Source organism: Glycine max, chromosome 12 (assembly GCF_000004515.6).
Source record: "Glycine max cultivar Williams 82 chromosome 12, Glycine_max_v4.0, whole genome shotgun sequence".
Lineage (NCBI taxonomy): Eukaryota > Viridiplantae > Streptophyta > Magnoliopsida > Fabales > Fabaceae > Glycine > Glycine max.
This window is the reverse complement of record NC_038248.2, coordinates 39,210,466-39,227,542: the sequence shown is the minus strand read 5'-3', so window position 1 is coordinate 39,227,542 and position 17,077 is coordinate 39,210,466. Positions and strand designations below refer to the sequence as shown.

Genomic DNA, 17,077 nt, shown 5'->3' with positions numbered 1-17,077 from the left:
CAGATATTTCCAGGACCTCGTGAAAAATCTTTTTTTCAAAAATCTGAACAAGACTTATCCTAGGTTGTTCCGAATCTCTGGGGTCTTGAAAAATCGCAACTTCGCAGAAACTTAAGCGGTTTTGTGGGAATTTCTTCTTATGCTGCATGAACAAGGTACAGGGTACTATGTAGGAGTCATACTTAGAGATTTCCATGGCAGTTTGCGAGAGGAGTAGGAGTAATATCGCCTGGCTTGCTTAACAGGGTTCCACAGAGATCTCCATAGTAAAAGCTGAAAGCAATATCGCCCTTTTTATGCTAATACTAATATTAATTATTATCTTTATCTTTCTCATTAGCCAAATATTTTTTCATTTAGTTTTGAAGAAGAAAGTTTTATCTTTAATTTTAATCTAAATTTATCTCTTTGCTATATAAATTAATCCTCCCAACTTTGATAATTTTAAACGCATTACAATAACAATGTTCAGTAATAAGAAATAATTTTAAATATAATGCGAGAGAGAAGAGTATTACTGTCATTATATATTTTGCCTATTTAAATATTACTTTCAATTAAAAAACATAATATATTATCTTCACAGTTAACACATATTGTCAATATTATACGTATTACTTTCAAGACATATTAGATGTCATACAATGCAAATAAGATTGATGTAGTTGATAAATATAAAATTCATATTTTAAAAAGATATAGATTTAAATTTTGATGTTCAGTTAATTATGTTGTTGATGAGTAATATAAATATCTCATTAAATTTTGAGACGTATGATGAGTTCTTGAAATATAAATTACTTGAATGTAAAAAAGGTTAAATTAATTTTTTTATTATTTAATTTATTATTTATATTTGATTTGGTCCTTTAATTTATTTTTGGTTTGATTTGATTATTTTATTTTTAAAATTAATTTAAATTGATTTTATCGTCTAAATTAAACTCGTGTTGTTAAAAAATATATATTTTGTGGTGATTTAAAATTATTCAATAATAAATTTTAATTTTAAATGATCACAAAGTATGATTTGATTTGTTCACATTATTGACCCAATTTAAATGATAAGATCAAATGAAATTAATTTTAAAAATTAAACAACCAAATTATATTTGAGAAAAAATAGAATACCAAATGAATTTTAAAAAAATGAGGACAAAAATACTAATTAAAAAGAAAAACTTGTTTAGATGTGTTACAGTATATTACTATCTTTATCCACTGCTAGGTATAGGAGTTGAATGCTATTTTCACATCTTTGCTGTTCTGAACCTTCAAAAAAAATAAAAAAATCAGAAATAGTTCCAAGCACTGCTATTGGAGGATGGATCAAGATATCTTGTGTAACTAAAATACACTGATGTCATGCATTTAATTAAGATAACACCTTTAAATAATAGCGATATTGTCACGTGTTGTCCTACTAAATTAAGCCACTTAATTTTCTAATGAAGATTTTTTTTTTCATGTTTGCATATTACAAATTAAAATTGAATTATTCTCTTTCTCAATAGTTATTAATTACTATTATTATATTTAAAAAAATTCAGAAAAAGAAGCAAGTAAACATACATGGAAACCGACGAAAGGATGTCGTTACGTCCTTACTACTCCTATCCACACGACGTCTTAGCGGAAAGTTTAAAAACTGGCGGGATTGAGAGCCAGTTCCGTAACCGACAAGAGAGAGAGAAAAACCCAAAACCCTTCTGATTCTGCTCTCTTCTTTCTCGTTTTCTTGAGACAAACAATTCTTCACTTTCCCTCTAACTTCAGAAGCTTCTTCTTCTGAGTATGGATTCCAAAACCGAGTTTCCAATTCCTAGTGACAAAGAACGTCAAGCTATAAACAATTACCTCCAGATCGAGCGCGAATTCATGGCCACCAAGGGCTTTTATAAAGCAGAAAGGAACCTTCTGCATCGGAAGCACGCGGTTGCAACAATTGCTAAGGTGAGTTAAAATCGAAGATGCCTTTTCTTTCGTTTCACTTAATTAGCCGTAATTATTAAGAATCTTGGTTAAATAAACGCTTGCGTGAATGGATTTTCTGTTTGTTTCTCCCAAATTTTCCGTTCAGTCATTGTCAGTTTCATTTCGCTCTCTGATTTCAACGATGCATGCGTTCTGCGCTTTCTAGTTTTTTTGGCTGCATTTTATGCTTTCGTGCAAGAATCTTTTCCGTCATTGTTAGTTTCGTTTTGCGGTTTGTTTTTTAGGCTGTGTTTTGTAGCGAATTTTCGTCATGATTGGATTACAAATACATAGAAGACACAAGGAGAAATGAATGTTCGTTTTATTTCAACTATGACGTAGCATTGTTTATGGATCTGAATACTTAGAAAACACATGGAAAATTGAATAATGTTTATGAAAAACTCTCAAGGAAACAGAAGCAAAAACTTGACGTGATATTTTTGCATAATTTTTGTAGTCTTGTTTATGGATCTGTGTAACTGTGGGGTGAAATGTATAAACTGATTATTTTGTGCAAGAAAATGTTTGTTTCATAAGAAAATTTTGGTTATTCCAACATTATTTATTTGTTCCTCTCTATTTTTACTAAGCTGTGTTATGTATGCTGTTATGATCCTATTATTCTGCTGATTCCCTGTTAGATAATAGCATCTATTTCAGATACTTTTAGATAATAGCTTTTGTTTCAAATCTGTGATAATAGCTATTTCACTTTGTTAACTAATTCCTAGATAGAATCTGCTTTCATTTTGTTAGCTTAATAGCTATAAGTATCCAAGCATTCTGTATGTAATCTTTGAGTTTAATAAAACATCTTTTGTTACTTTCTATATTATGAAGCTCATTTTCATCTCTCTATAGTTACTTAGAAAACAGAGGGAAAACTGAATGTTCGTTTAATTTTAGCTATGAAACATAAGAAGAATTTTCATAATTTTTTTTTAATCTTGTTTATTGATCTGACATTGTGGATTAAAATGTTATTCTATTTAGTTCTCTCTATTCTGATTTTGTGTGTGCATGTTTTGCTCCACAGCTCTCTCAAGGCCAAGTTGTTGATGCGTATGTTGCCTATCTTGCAATGAACTACTTCGATCGCTATGCTTCTTCCACGAATCCATTTGCAGTAATATATTTCTTTCTTTTGGCTTCCAGAAATTTTGAAATTTTTTTGTTGAAGTTTCTCTGATTTATTTCGTGTAACTGATACAGGTTGGGCTAGGCTCTTCTGTAACTGATACAGTTTGTTTCGTTGCAACCTGTTGCTTCATGCTTTCCGCTAAGATGAGGTCAAACCAATTCGATCTCCAACAGTTTCTGGTAAACAAACCTATGCCAGTCTCACACTTTACACTGAGAAACTAACTCACATTTAATTGTAAGCTCATATTCTTTTAATACGCCACTACATGCACTGATTCGTTGCACAGTTCGAGAAAGATTTGAATTACCAGCCTACTAGGTTAGCGGCAATGGAACTTAGCATTCTCAGTGGCCTTAACTGGCGAATGCTACCTATAACTCCGTTTTACTTCCTAGATCACTATTACCCCACCTTCAGCGAAATCGGTGGTTTCAAACGCCGATCGATCAATGAGATCATAGTCCAGTCTCAAGGAGGTATATATATTCACACAACAAGAGTTTTTGGATTCTATATTTTTTGTCTAACATTGGTACTGAGAGAACATCTTTATTTTCCGTTTGTCTACAGTGCACCAATTCACTGAATTCAAACCTTCTCATATTGCAATATCCGCTTTTCTAGCTGCTACTTTCGTTGGATATCCCTCAGAGTTTAATGCAATTCAAAAATCACTTGACAAACCGGTACATGGAATAAAAACTTAAATTCTTAATTGATTAGATTAGATTTGTAATATATGCCTAATCTTTTTTATGTTTTTCTAGGGGAAGCTGGAGGGCTGTTGGAGGCAGCTGGTCCATCTTTGTCATAGGAGCGCCATCGAGATATGTAGCGCTTCAGGAACTGTAATATCTGCAACTAAAATTAGGACAAAGCTCCCAATCCAATCTGAAGAAGCTGCAGCGGAAGAAGCATCAGAGATACAGACAAGGAAATCTGAAGTACAAAAATATAGCACAACCAAGTTCATCCAGTTCACGGTATTGGATACTGAAGAAGAAGAAAATGTAGCACCATTAATCCGCCGACGAAGACGGGAAAGGGTGGAGGCAACTGAAGAAGGTGCAGAGCCAGAAGCTGAGACTGAGGCAACAAAGCAACAAGGACTTGACCAGGGAAAGGCTGTGACAGTGGGAGATTCATCTGAACAAAAAGATGCAGAAGCTGAGACTAAGGTAAACCCAAAAGAACATGACAAGGGTATAGGGGAGATAGAGGAAATATGTGAAGAACATGTGGAAGCTGAGAGTGAGTTACGACTAAGAAAGGCAAAGGGCAAGGCCAAGGTGGGTGAAGAGGTACTGGAGAAAGGGAAAGCCACAATCATTTCAGAGATAGTTCCAGCAGAAGAAGCTGCACCAAAGACACTAATGAACTTTGATCTGCGGTGGTCGACTTCTGTGCCTGAATATGTAGAAGACAGTGAACAGGTGGAAGACACCGCATGCTTTGGAGTTCGATGTCCTGGAACAATACTGGGATCTGGCGATGATTCACCTCTAAAATCCTGTACTTGTTGTCAATGCACCATCTTGTAGAACTAAAAAATAATCCTACTAGTAACTAAAGAAACATATACAAGACACTCAAATCAACTGCTATCACGTGTATTTTCATGTAGGTTCTAATCCTTGTCATTTGGTAATTGTGGTCTAGAAATTTATCAGACTCACATATTGTGCGATTCAAAAAGCTTTAATATGTTAATAGTTGTTGATATATACGGAATTTTGTTTTTTTTTTTTTGTTTCTTTTTCTTAATATTTGAAATTTTTTGGTTTATCTCCATGGTGTTAGAAGGGTCCATTAAATGCTGCTGTGTCCTGCCTACATGTTATGCCACAAGCCCACAACATTGGATTAAATGCTGACACATGTAATTTTTTTAATTATTTAATATAGCTCATTTTCTGATTGTTAAAATACGCCAAAAAATATTTGAAAAACTTGTTTGAAATATATTAAATGATTTTTTGGTAGCTTTTTTCCACAACTAATCATGATAACAAAATATGTACCCATGGATACTTACTTGAATCCGTTCAACTTTGACGACAAATACTTGGATTGATCGGATAAGAGTTTGGGGATAACCCAAATTTTTTAATTAGGAATGAGGATGTTACTACTCGTCCTATATACATATCCATACTCGTCTTGATGATGAAATTATTAAAATTATTTATTATTTGTTAATTTTATTTTAATTTTTTTACATAATTTAAGATTCTTTTCTTGACGATTTTTGTAGACAAATATGATGCGATAAATTTATTGTCATATAAGTAGTTAAAAATAAATATGTAACAATAAATTTATTTTTTCTAAAATCAAATTTTAATATAATTTTTTTTAAAAGAAAACTTATTTTACAAATCTGAATTAGGACGGTGTGGGGACGAATGTGAATCAAGATTTGAATCATAATGGACCTCCATATGTGGGTTCAAGTCAATTGGGTTAGGGTATGAGTCTTGTAACGACGTTGGTGGTTGAGCTTTAGTCCTGAGAATGGAAAGGGAAGGGGAGGCGATTGATGAAGTATAAGTGTGAGATGAAGTCTTACATCAAGTAGAAATGAAAAAGTTGAACACCATATTTATAAACTTAAACCTTAAGATTTTAGATTAAAGTGTGGTGTCAAGTTCCTTATGTGCTTGTTTATGGTTTATTGGTGTAAATCTCCCAATACCTCAAGTTTCCCGTGAAGTGATCCAATTAACTAATAATTAGGAAAATTACTAACTTTAATTAATATTTAAATTATTTAACAATTGTTTTCACATTATTAGCTATTAATTTTTTTGAAAAAATTATCATCTTATAAGAATTATATTTAATTATTAAAATTTCAACATATTATTCTAAAGTTATATTAGACAATGTAATGAAATTATATATAAGAATTTAATAGGAAATATTTTTTTTATTAGATAGGAAAGTATTTTTTAAGGTTATCATGTTTTGTTTTGAAGGAAGGTCACCGTGTTATTGTTTGTGTACAAGATATGTTTTGAAGGCATGGGGAGGATGAACGAAGCACATCACAGGCTCCTTCAAGGAGGTTGACAGCATCTCTTGAGTCAGAATCGCAGCATCACAGTTCAAGGCTATTTGATCAACCTGAGGCGCTTTCCATCTCCCACAATATCCCGTGTGGCACTCGATCGACAAGCAAGTATGAGGAAAATACTCGAAATAATTTCAAAGTCTAAGCATCTTCTTCTTTGGGGTCATGCATGCATGATGGAATCGACCACGCAAAAGAACAAAGGCAAAAAGTCATCGTTGTTGATGCGTTTCAAACCCGTTATGGGCATCGACGACTCTATTATACCAAAACGCAATGGGAGCGACCCGGTTTTGTCGTATCTCGCGGTCGCTTACAACGACGGTGCCGTTTTGCCGGCCATGTTGTCGTCGTTGTTTGGAGCGGCACATGCCCTCAAGACGGTTATCAGTGCAACCACTTTGGTAGTTTTCTTCTTCTTGCCACAATGAGATTCGAGTTTATGTTGAAAGAAGTATACACATTTAGTTTAAGTTCATGTCTCTCGAACAGAATTACCTTCCAAAGAGAGAACTTGTTGGAAACCACAAAATTTTACTTGTCATAACTCTTGACCTTAATTATAATTATTGCCATATAAATGTCTGTTACAATATAGATAACAAAATAACATCGTAACTATATTATAATTATAAATAATTACAATTGAAGAAGATTATGACGTAAGAATGCTCATTTCACCAACAATGTCATTTGTTTTACCGTCAACATGTTTTTGTGAAACTGACTCATTTCAAATTTAAACACCACCTTAGATATATACAATCACAATATATTTGTTAGGTTGAAAATTATCTCTGATTTGTTAACCATGCATGCAAACATGTTGAATTCTTTTAAATTTAAATTAAATTGTAAATACATATATTCCCTACAGTTTGAAATACGTATTCATGCATTTGATTAATTGATTTTGTTTTTGAAATTATAGAGACTTAAATGCAATATTTTTAACTGCCAATGATTTTCAAAGTTTTTACATCTGGAAAATTTCTATCAATAATCACCGTCGTCTGAATATGAAGTTTTAAAATATAGAGTTGACATAATAAACTTATTAAGTAATAGTATATTTTTTCTTTTTTTTAGTAAGTTTTGTGGATAACTGATTAATTACCTTTTTTTGGTGGTTCTTTTAGATAAGGATGGTTATTAAAAGAAGGAAAGTGAATAAGGACAAATTGTCCTTGTCCAGAACCACTAGCAACTTGGAAGAAACAAGTCGTAAAATCTCGAACCCACACTGTAAAAGCACTTGCCGATCTAGCTAGTTCAAATGTTCCCTCAACTTTTGGAAGCTCATCTGTTTCAGCACGCACTGTTTCAAGCTCTTCCACTCATGAAACATTTCGAAATGGTGTAACAAAACAAAAGCAATGTAGTGTTAAAGATAGAAAGAAAGACATAGCTCTATGTTATAGTCTTTCAATTACTCTAATGATTTTGATTTTGTGAAGTAAAATTCTTGCTATACTACTTCAATGTGGTTATAATAAACAACTCTTGCCTAAGCTTTTTATTCTTTTAGACGTTGCAATATTCTACAGGAAAAACAATCTGGTTTCAGTTAGATAAAATTCTAATAGTTGACAAAAAAAAAAAATCCTTCGCTCTAAATATTTAATATAATTGTATGATTGAAATTTAAAATCAATGGTTAAACTGCAACAAGTCAAAGTAATATTTTTTACCTCACAAGTCAAGAGTAGTTATATGATGAAATTTGTTTTTAAATGTTTCAAATTTGTTTCTATAAAAAAATTTAGTACACTTTTTGTTCTTTTAAAATTAAAATTTATCATTTTTATGTGGGGAGCAAGTTATATGCATAACAAATTATAAAAAATATCATATTTACATGTCTATAATCAACGCATAATCAGAACTTACCGCCATACCAAAATTGATGCATTTGAATTTTATAAAAAAATAGAAATGTTTTGATATATTTAGAAAAAACAAAAATGGCATCTGAGGGTAGTTTTTATAAGGAAGCGAAGGCGAAGTAGTTGATCCAAGATTTTTGAGTTGAGTTCGCTATCCTGGGTTGCAGAATGATAAGCAACGTATTCCTAAAGCCGCAAGTGGTTGGGCTTCTTCCCTCAAAATTGGTCTTCCCTCACAGAAGCAAAGCTTCTTCTTCCCTTTCCCTTCCCACACACTTCTCCACTGCCCCTCTCTCCTCCTACGGACCCTCTCTCCACAAGGGAACACCAATCCCTTCCCAAACCCTACCCCAAGACGACGCCGTCCTCTGCCAAGAAGCATTCACTCGAGTCTTCCACCTCGCCGCCCTCCGCCTCCCCTCCTCCCAATGCTCCGCCCTTGAAGGCCGCCTCCGCGGCCACCTCCTCAACTGGCCCCGCCTCCGCAACATCGCCCGCGTCCCCGGCGACGACCTCGACCCCTCCCTCGCCCCTCTCTTGCCTCAACCAGGTAACGCTAACGGAGATTTCGACTATGATGATGAAGAAGAAAGACGTCTCGTCTCGCTGCAACGCCGGATCCACGGCAAGGCGGACGGCGACGGCGACGTTCTGGGCCCCGTGCTGTACCGCGACCGGCTCGCCAGGACGTTCAACACCAGCGGCTTCGTGAAGTTCCGCCACCTCGCTAAGATTTCGCGGCCGAACAGGAATAAGAGGAGGAGGAAGAGTAGGGAGGCGAGTGAAGAGGTTAAGCCCGTGGGGGAGAACAGGTTTGCCGCGGTTGAGGTTGTTGAGGATGAAGAAGAAGGAAGTGATGGTTTGAGGAATTTGCTTGGCGAAGAGTTTGCGAGGAGCAAGTGGAGGGGTTCCACGAGGTTGCTGCTTCTGGATGAACGCTACGCGGGTCGCGGCATGGAGGAGTTGCCTGAGGCAATTAAGGTGCTGCCTCTGTTTTTTCAGCATTCACTCTTTTCTGTTATGTGAGTTTTCAGTGTTTGCATACCCCTTTCTGTGTCAGTTATTGTGTCCAAGGTTTTAAATTGCGGTCTCAGTTTCATCACAATGTTGTGGGAAATTGCGGATAAAAGTTTCCCTTGATGTTGCAGCCGAAATTGCTGTCCTGGACTGCTTTTTAAAACCTTTCTGTGATTATTTTCAACTTGTCATGTACGTTGTTAAAGGTTTGATGAAAATAAGAGGATGATAGTTATACTGATCAAGCATGCTCAAATTGTAAGAGTGGTAGCTGGTTCAGCAATGTTCCTACTTCCTTGTAAAGGCTCTGGCATTGACTTAGCGAAGGGATATGTTTTCTGGTTCAAAAGTTGACTAGATTGAGCTCTAGGGGTTTACACTTACTGTAGCAGCCTTTAGCATGCTAATTTTGGACATTTGTGTGAGAAAATTGCGAAGCTTCCTATCGGTCATTAATGTGAATGTAGTTGTCTATAGGAAGTCCATGGCACTTAGTTTTATTAACAATGGGAGTTAACAGCGGGAATAATTTGTTTTATTCCTGAAATGATGGTGGTTCTTCAGCTGTAATGTATGGGGAACTTTTCTCCTGCCGTTGGTCAATTTGGATGTCCTTTAGTAGTAAAGGAGGTATTTAATCCACAAATATGCTATGCATAGTGATGCTATGGTGTACTGTTAAGCATCTGAAATCATATTAGTTAAATTGCCATTAGTCATTACCTTTGGTTTGTTCTTTATATGACTTTATGCAGGCCATCTTGGCTTTTGTGAAATTATAGCATTATGTGATATTGCCAGAATTTTTATCAATGTTATCGGTGGCGGATGGCCAAAATTCTGCCATATAAACACACCATTGTGGCCTATGGCACTGCCATAGTGTGCCTTCCTTCTCAAATTGCCTATGGTGGTTGGCAAAAATCTGCCATGCCAAGCTCTGTTTGAGAGCTGAAGTAACACTCTCTCTTGACAGACAACTGTCATATGAATTTGATATTGTTTGTCCTTGGAGAATTCTGTATCAAACTATCATTATTTGAGGGCTCATGCCTCGTGTCCTAGTTTCAAAAGTGGTAGTTTAAAGACAAACTAGTGAACAGTTGCCAAACTATCTTTAATGTAAAACTTTCATTATATGCTGATACTGTTGAGTATTGACCTGATTTGGGTATCTCCTTGTTCTTTGATGTTCTATCTTTTAGTTTAAAATGGGATAAATCACATGGTTCATATTTTCATCCTGTCTCCAGGCTGTTTTGAAGGAGTATGCAGAAAAGAGTACAAATTTGACGCTTGAGCTAGTTAGATGCAAGCTGACACTATTCTATGATTACTGGCAGATGACTGAGGTATATTATAGTGAGGACACAGTTATGCACATAATCTGCGTTTGGGTGTATGCATATGTGTATTTAAGTTTTTCTTTGTACATATTATTATCTCCCTCGCCTTCACTGTGTGTGATTTGGTCTTTCATGATAAAATGAACTTTTCATCTGTATGATTTTCTTAAAATGAACACGTGCTTCAAATCAAAATAATATGGTATTTCTGTTTCATTCTTTGTTTCTATTTTAATTTGTTAACTTGTGAAAATTGGATTTTAATTTTTTTGAGTTATAATCAACATCTGATTTATATGTACAATTATTTTTTAAATCTAAATTTGTATTCATGTATGCAACCTAGAAGCATTTTTGTGATAAGTTTTCCCCCTTTCATGTTCTTCATTCAACTTCAAATTGTGAATAAAATAGAAAAAAATCAGTCCTATATTATTGTTACAGGTCTTGGAGGCCTTGCTGCCTGAGGGTATGATTATTCCTTCTGCTTTTGAGACTGTTGGTCATATAGCACACCTGAATTTGAGAGACGAACATTTACCATACAAGAGGCTAATAGCAAAGGTTTTTATTTCAGAAATATTTTTGGTTACTGTGTTAAATATAAAATGTAAAATTGTATTGCAAATTCTTATCTGTGTTAATTTATGAAAGGCTACTTTCATTCATATTCAGGTTGTGCTGGATAAGAATAAGCCAAGGATACAAACCGTTGTGAACAAGATTGATTCAATTCAAAATGAGTACAGGACCATGCAGCTTGAGGTTTTAGCTGGAAACCACTCTCTTGTGACTACAGTAGTTGAGAATGGTCTTCGCTTTCAGGTTGACTTAGCGACAGTGTATGCTCTTCTTTCCATCCCTGACTAAAATAGCAGGCTTGCTTTATTAATTGCTCAATTAATGTCATTTCATGAAAATTGTTTGATATAGTCTAAGTCTACGCATACCTTAATGGGATCCTCTGATTGTATTTCTGTTTGTGTAACACCGATGAAGCAAATATATACTTACCAGATCTGAAATATACATGTAGACCAGAAACCATGTGATAGGTACCAGCAAGCAAGAAATACTAAATGGAATAAGCTAAGTATGAAAATATTTGTATCCCAGTAACAGTTCTGAATCAAGGGAATTTGGATTCTGGTAAATTCTCTTGCAATGGTAGAAAAATGAAAAAAAAAAAAAAAAACTCAAGACAGTTTCAAGAAGTCTCTCCCAGTCCAAATGTAATTCCAGCCTCCGGTGCATCATACCTTTTGCCTCTCCTTACACACACCTTAGTCATTTTGGGCCTTGAGGCTGCGTCTCCATTAAGAAATGTTAATTTTGACTTTATGTTGAAAAGTTTTGTAAGGTATTTTCATAGGCAAGCATGGTCTTGGTTGTCCTATGAATATTGATGGAGTTACCTTCTTTTAGCTTCTCTCTCTCTTTCTACTCATGCACACATAATTTAGTTTGTTAATGTGTATTGATACATTTATATGTGTGTTCAGATTATTTCTATTTATATTCAGTATTCCGTGTGTTTATTTCTTGAATTCAACACTAGATAGGTGGCCTTGACTCACTGGATCTATAGTGTAACAGTGAATCAGTTAATGGTTGCACTTTCTGAGCATATAATATTTATGATACATGTTCTTGTGAAATTTCATTTGATGAATATGTAGTCTAAAATCATAAGTAAATTAAATATCAATTTTTTTTTCAAATTTCAAAATATACTTCTAGAGGAAATTAGGTGAAAGAATAAATGCAAAAGTATGAATTACCACTTTTGTTTCTCATCTTTCTGTGCAGATATTGGAGTTCTAGGCTTGGAACTGAAAGACAAAGGCTTCTGAGTGGTTTTACACGGAACGATGTCGTCTGTATGTGTCTACCTTTGTAATAGCAGTCTATTTATGTTATAACTTTCTATTTCTTTTTATTATTGTCTTTCTGATAGTGGAATTTAGCTGGTTAGAGCAATCTGATGTCCGATACTGATGAGTGATGACAACATTTTGGTTTGTTTGCTGTGAGCAGGAGCTTGAATATAGAAACTGTTAGAATATATGAAAATATGTTATCATATCTTAAAATATCCTTTAGGATTTGTTTTCCTATTTTCCATTATCTCTTAGTCTTACGGTTGGTTACCATGTTTCCTTGTCTCATAATTTGTTTCCCTGTTTAGTTAGGATTTAGTATAAATAAGGGTTAGTGCTAATGCCTAGTGCTCTAAGTTTTATGCACATAATATCACATTGTAATACATCATATTCAAGATAATATCATTCAAAGTCTCTTTCTCTCAATCTCCTCCCTAAAACTCCATGATTTCAACAGAACCAACAATTACTTAGTGATTTAAACAAAAAAAGAAAAAGAATTGCTCAGTGGTGGCACAAATAGATAATGCTGCTTGGTTCTTGGTACATATTTATATGCAGTATAAAACTGTAAAAGTATGAATGAGATTAATGTTTTGGGCTTGGTTCAAAAAATGCTCATTCATGTCATTTTACTCGTTGGTATATTGATGTAAGCATATCAAACAATGTATTGAATATTGATGTTGTAAGCAGGTCCTATTTTCAAGAGGCCAAAGGATAACCACATAATTTGTAGTCTATCTGCTTCTTGGATTAGATCATAAGAGATTAGTTAATATGTTTGCATGATATTTATAGAATTTATACTTTCCTTTCAAATATAATTACTTATTACCTAATGCAGATACTTATTGCATTTTAAAATATGCTTTGAAGTCTTAAAAAATGAATTGCATATACTAGTAGGGTATCATTGATTTGACTGCACTTAAAATGGAGGCAGAAATGTATTTAAACTATCTTGGTATTATGCATAAGAACTTCAAATGCCTACATTAAGAATCTGGACACAAGTATGTCATCAGTGACGAAATCCTTTTCATAGCTTTACTAAGATTTTTCATGCATGTGCATATAACCTGTTGGATATTATTCTAGATAAACTACTTGGAAATCCCTTGGCTATTATTGGGATATACAAGGCTGACCAGGGACAAGAAAAATTCATGAGGCTTGTCAGGACTAGGTTGTTTTCCCTTTGTTGTTTTCTTGATTTATGTAATGAATGCCAAGTCAGCACTGACTTCTTTTAGAAGTTATGCTGTGAGCTGTCAGAGATTTGAATAATGAACACTTCCTTCTCCCCTGCAATAGTATATAATGTTCTTCTTTGTTTTGTTTGTAATAAAAAAATATTCTTGACTTGCTTACATGTATCAACATTGACAGGTGATGTTTTCTCTGGAGTTGGTCCTTTAGCCATATCTGCCGCAAGGATAGTTAAGCGTGTTTTTGCTAATGACTTAAACCCTTATGCAGTTGAGTATCTGGAAAGAAATTGTGTTCTAAACAAACTTGAGAGGAAGATAAAGGTATGGTTGCTTGTTGAGTATTTAGTATAAGATGTTTTACCATCTTTTACATAGGAAAAGATAAATAAGAAAAAGCTTGTTGGAAACGTGATCCAATTTTGGATTTTTGCCATATCTTGGTAAAATTAAAAGTACTGCAAATTATTGTTTTCCACTGCATTTTTGGACTTCTCTAGATTTTTTAAGCTTAAAACTGCTGTGAATTATCTTGAGCGTAGAGCTAAGAAGCATGGACACAAAACATAACACAAACAGTAAAATTTAAAATGTCCCATTTGTATTTGAATTATTGCATTGTGTCTGTCACAAAGTGTCCAATATACGTGTCTTCAGGCACTACTTTCTTGAAGTGTCCATACTTCATATGGTGTGAGTGACTAATGGTTAAAAGGATGTGATATATATTTTAATGTTTTTTCACGAATTAATAAAGAACAAAGGCAGAAGTTGCATTTGAATCTGCATGTGGCAGCACTAGTTATCTTGATGAAATTTTCTGCCAAGTTCATTGTTTGTTGTTGTAGGTCTTTAACATGGATGGAAGGAGGTTCATTAAAGCTATGTATGACAGTGATATTTCTCAGTCCATCACACAAGTGGTTATGAACTTGCCAAGTGAAGCTGCAGAATTTCTAGGTTGCCTTTCCTGACAAGATCACTCTTTCTTTATCTGCATGATATTTTATATTATGCCACATGTCCAATTTGATCCATCTCATGTATCTATAATCTTACTCGTTTTTATTTATATATTTTTTTTCATATGATAATCTTACTTTATAAACATAGTTGAGGTTAGAGTAAAAACATTAACACTTGTACCTATAATCTTACTCAATTTTTTTTTTTCTTGTCATGAAAATCCTACTATATAATTGCTTGTTTATTGATGTGCTGTTTGTTTATGTATTAGTGGAAAATTAATTTGTCTCAGAATATGATATTAGTCATTAGGGTCGTCAATGTTTATTATGTAGCGAACAAATGCAATGATCAGCAGAGTTGTGAGTTGCTATAGTTGGTCTGGTTTTTTTTTTTTTTCCCGTTACTTTCTGTAGGAGTAAACAATTCTAATATCTTGATTTAATTTCTGGATATGCTTGGCTTCCTCTGCAGATGCATTTCGGGGAATATACAAAAATAGACCCAAGGATGGGGAATATACTTTGCCATTGATCCATGTTTATGGATTCTCCAAAGCACGAGATCCAGAATTTGATTTTCACGAGGTTGGTTGCTGATTTTGTGTGTTTATATTTTTGTAGCGTCTTTGATTAAACTCTTCACTGATCACTTATGTTTTTGACATTTCTATTGGGCTATTGTCATGTAAACTTTGTTGTAAAGAGACAACATCTTAATAAAGCTCTTATGATGTAGAGAATAAGAATTGCGCTGCTAGAAGTTGCGGTCAACGTAGACATGCGACGGGTACGACTTGTTGCTCCTGGAAAATGGATGTTGTGCGCATCGTTTATTCTCCCTAAAAGTGTAGCATTTGCTGATACTGCTGCAGTTGATACCTAAACAATATTTATTCATTGCATGTAGTAAATTTTGTTCCATTGCATTAGCTGTCTAAAATTGATATTGTGTATATATGTAACATGAGTATTTATTTATTTTTTTAACCTCTAGGTCTCTAGCATGACCAATAAGTGGATATTGAAAAAATTAAAATAAAACCCAATATCCGTTTGTTTAGGCTTAAAAAAGTGCTTTTAAATAAGTGATTTTGGTTAAAATCATAAAAAACACTTTAATTAGAAGTTTTAAATTTGCTTGTGTGTGACAATTGAAAAGGTGCTTTTTTATAATAAAATTACATAAAAGACCTTGTAAACAATTCTAAAGTAGCATGTTTCTTTGGAAAAAAGACTCCTCACACAACCTTATTCTGCATAATTTAAACATGACGTTACATGTCTCAACAATAACAAATCCACAATGATGTATTGAATCCAATCAAAGCCAGCCATAATCATAGCATAAAGCCGCACCCCTATTTCATAGCCGCAGACTGTGAGCAATAAATCCCGTGTACACTAAGAATGTCCCAGTATAAATCACCAAAACATTTCAACCCCTTCACTATTGTCATCAAACTGATGCAAGCCACAAACAATAAAACAAAGCCCCTGTTTTTTTTTTCGCATGCAATATCCTTATCAACAAAACATCTCTTGGCCAAAAATAATCATCAAATTAACGAACCCCACATAACTCAAACAGCATCAATATTTTGTCACAATAAAAATCAATTTCAAATTCTGTCTCTCGTTGGAACATATTCAATCTCGCTAGAATTTAGAAAGGAACCAAGCACCAGAGGGAGCTCTTCGTTATGTTAGAGGAAAGGAACCAAGATTTATGTGTTTAAAAGGAGGGGCAAAGCTTGTCATTTTGAATTTTTACCTAGGACAAAAATTTCATTTAACTCCTCTCCTTTATTGTTCATATATGCTTGCAACTGCTTATTTTTTGCTTCGACTTTTTCTTAAAAAAGTTTAATCAAACATAAAATAATTACAATGAATAATTATTTTGTTAAGAAAGTTTAACCAAAGGGATTCATTGAATTCTAAGAGTTGCAAGAGGCCTTTTTCTGAGTTTAATTTAAATTGGTTTTACCCTATAGACGTAGGACCAAATTCTTGTACTATTTACGATTAATTCCTATTTCTTATGCTATCCTTGCATATAACCATTCAAACTTGCGATTTCTTTTAATGGAAATGGAAAAAAAAAATCCTCAAAATTTTGCAAAACATTTCATTAGATTATTTTCAATAAAATAAAATTAATGAAGGAAGGAACTTGTGTTTTAGATTTATCGAATGGACCGATCACTATCCCAAGGGAATTAAACAGAACATATCCTTATTTATGACGTGCCCAGTGGCTTATACCTCAAGCATGAAGACGCGAAACAGAATTATAACAACCAATCTCAGCGAAAACAATACACTAGTATTAAATTTGGATATCAACTCTGAAATATCTTGAACTAAATCCGATTTTGAAGTTTCAGAGCATGAGAAGATCCTTTCATGTCATTCATAGAGGCTCCATTGCATATTTGCATCTCTCTCAACTCTCAATTGAAGTACAGGTTGGTACTTATTCAGTTTTAATATCATGATTTATTAGATGCTGCCCTTGTCTTTTAGCTTAGTGATTATGAGAACTAACAAAGTAACAATACAATTAGTACAC

The 17,077-nt window shown here is 33.9% G+C and overlaps 2 protein-coding genes across 4 annotated transcripts; both read left to right on the top strand.

Moving 5' to 3' along the window:
• The first annotated feature begins 1,794 nt into the window (after positions 1–1,794).
• On the top strand, positions 1,795–4,662 carry LOC102662808 (cyclin-D2-2). The gene is made up of 6 exons (XM_026124738.2): positions 1,795–1,953; positions 3,014–3,103; positions 3,190–3,297; positions 3,408–3,597; positions 3,692–3,807; positions 3,889–4,662. Exons 1-6 carry the CDS (start codon positions 1,795–1,797, stop codon positions 4,660–4,662), a joined length of 1,437 nt encoding a protein of 478 aa, XP_025980523.1.
• A 3,505-nt stretch (positions 4,663–8,167) lies between these two features.
• On the top strand, positions 8,168–15,431 carry LOC100797627 (tRNA (guanine(37)-N1)-methyltransferase 1). Of its 3 annotated transcripts, none has more exons than XM_003539526.5 (9): positions 8,168–9,061; positions 10,351–10,449; positions 10,888–11,007; positions 11,119–11,285; positions 12,253–12,323; positions 13,719–13,861; positions 14,386–14,497; positions 14,978–15,090; positions 15,242–15,431. In XM_003539526.5, exons 1-9 carry the CDS (start codon positions 8,249–8,251, stop codon positions 15,386–15,388), a joined length of 1,785 nt encoding a protein of 594 aa, XP_003539574.1. In that variant the 5' UTR covers positions 8,168–8,248; the 3' UTR covers positions 15,389–15,431. The 3 variants fall into 3 exon arrangements, with proteins under 3 accessions (XP_003539574.1, XP_040863557.1, XP_040863558.1); XM_041007623.1 differs by having other exon boundaries at positions 8,180–9,061; positions 13,809–13,861; XM_041007624.1 differs by lacking the exons at positions 14,978–15,090; positions 15,242–15,431 and having other exon boundaries at positions 8,180–9,061; positions 14,366–14,497.
• Positions 15,432–17,077: the final 1,646 nt, after the last annotated feature.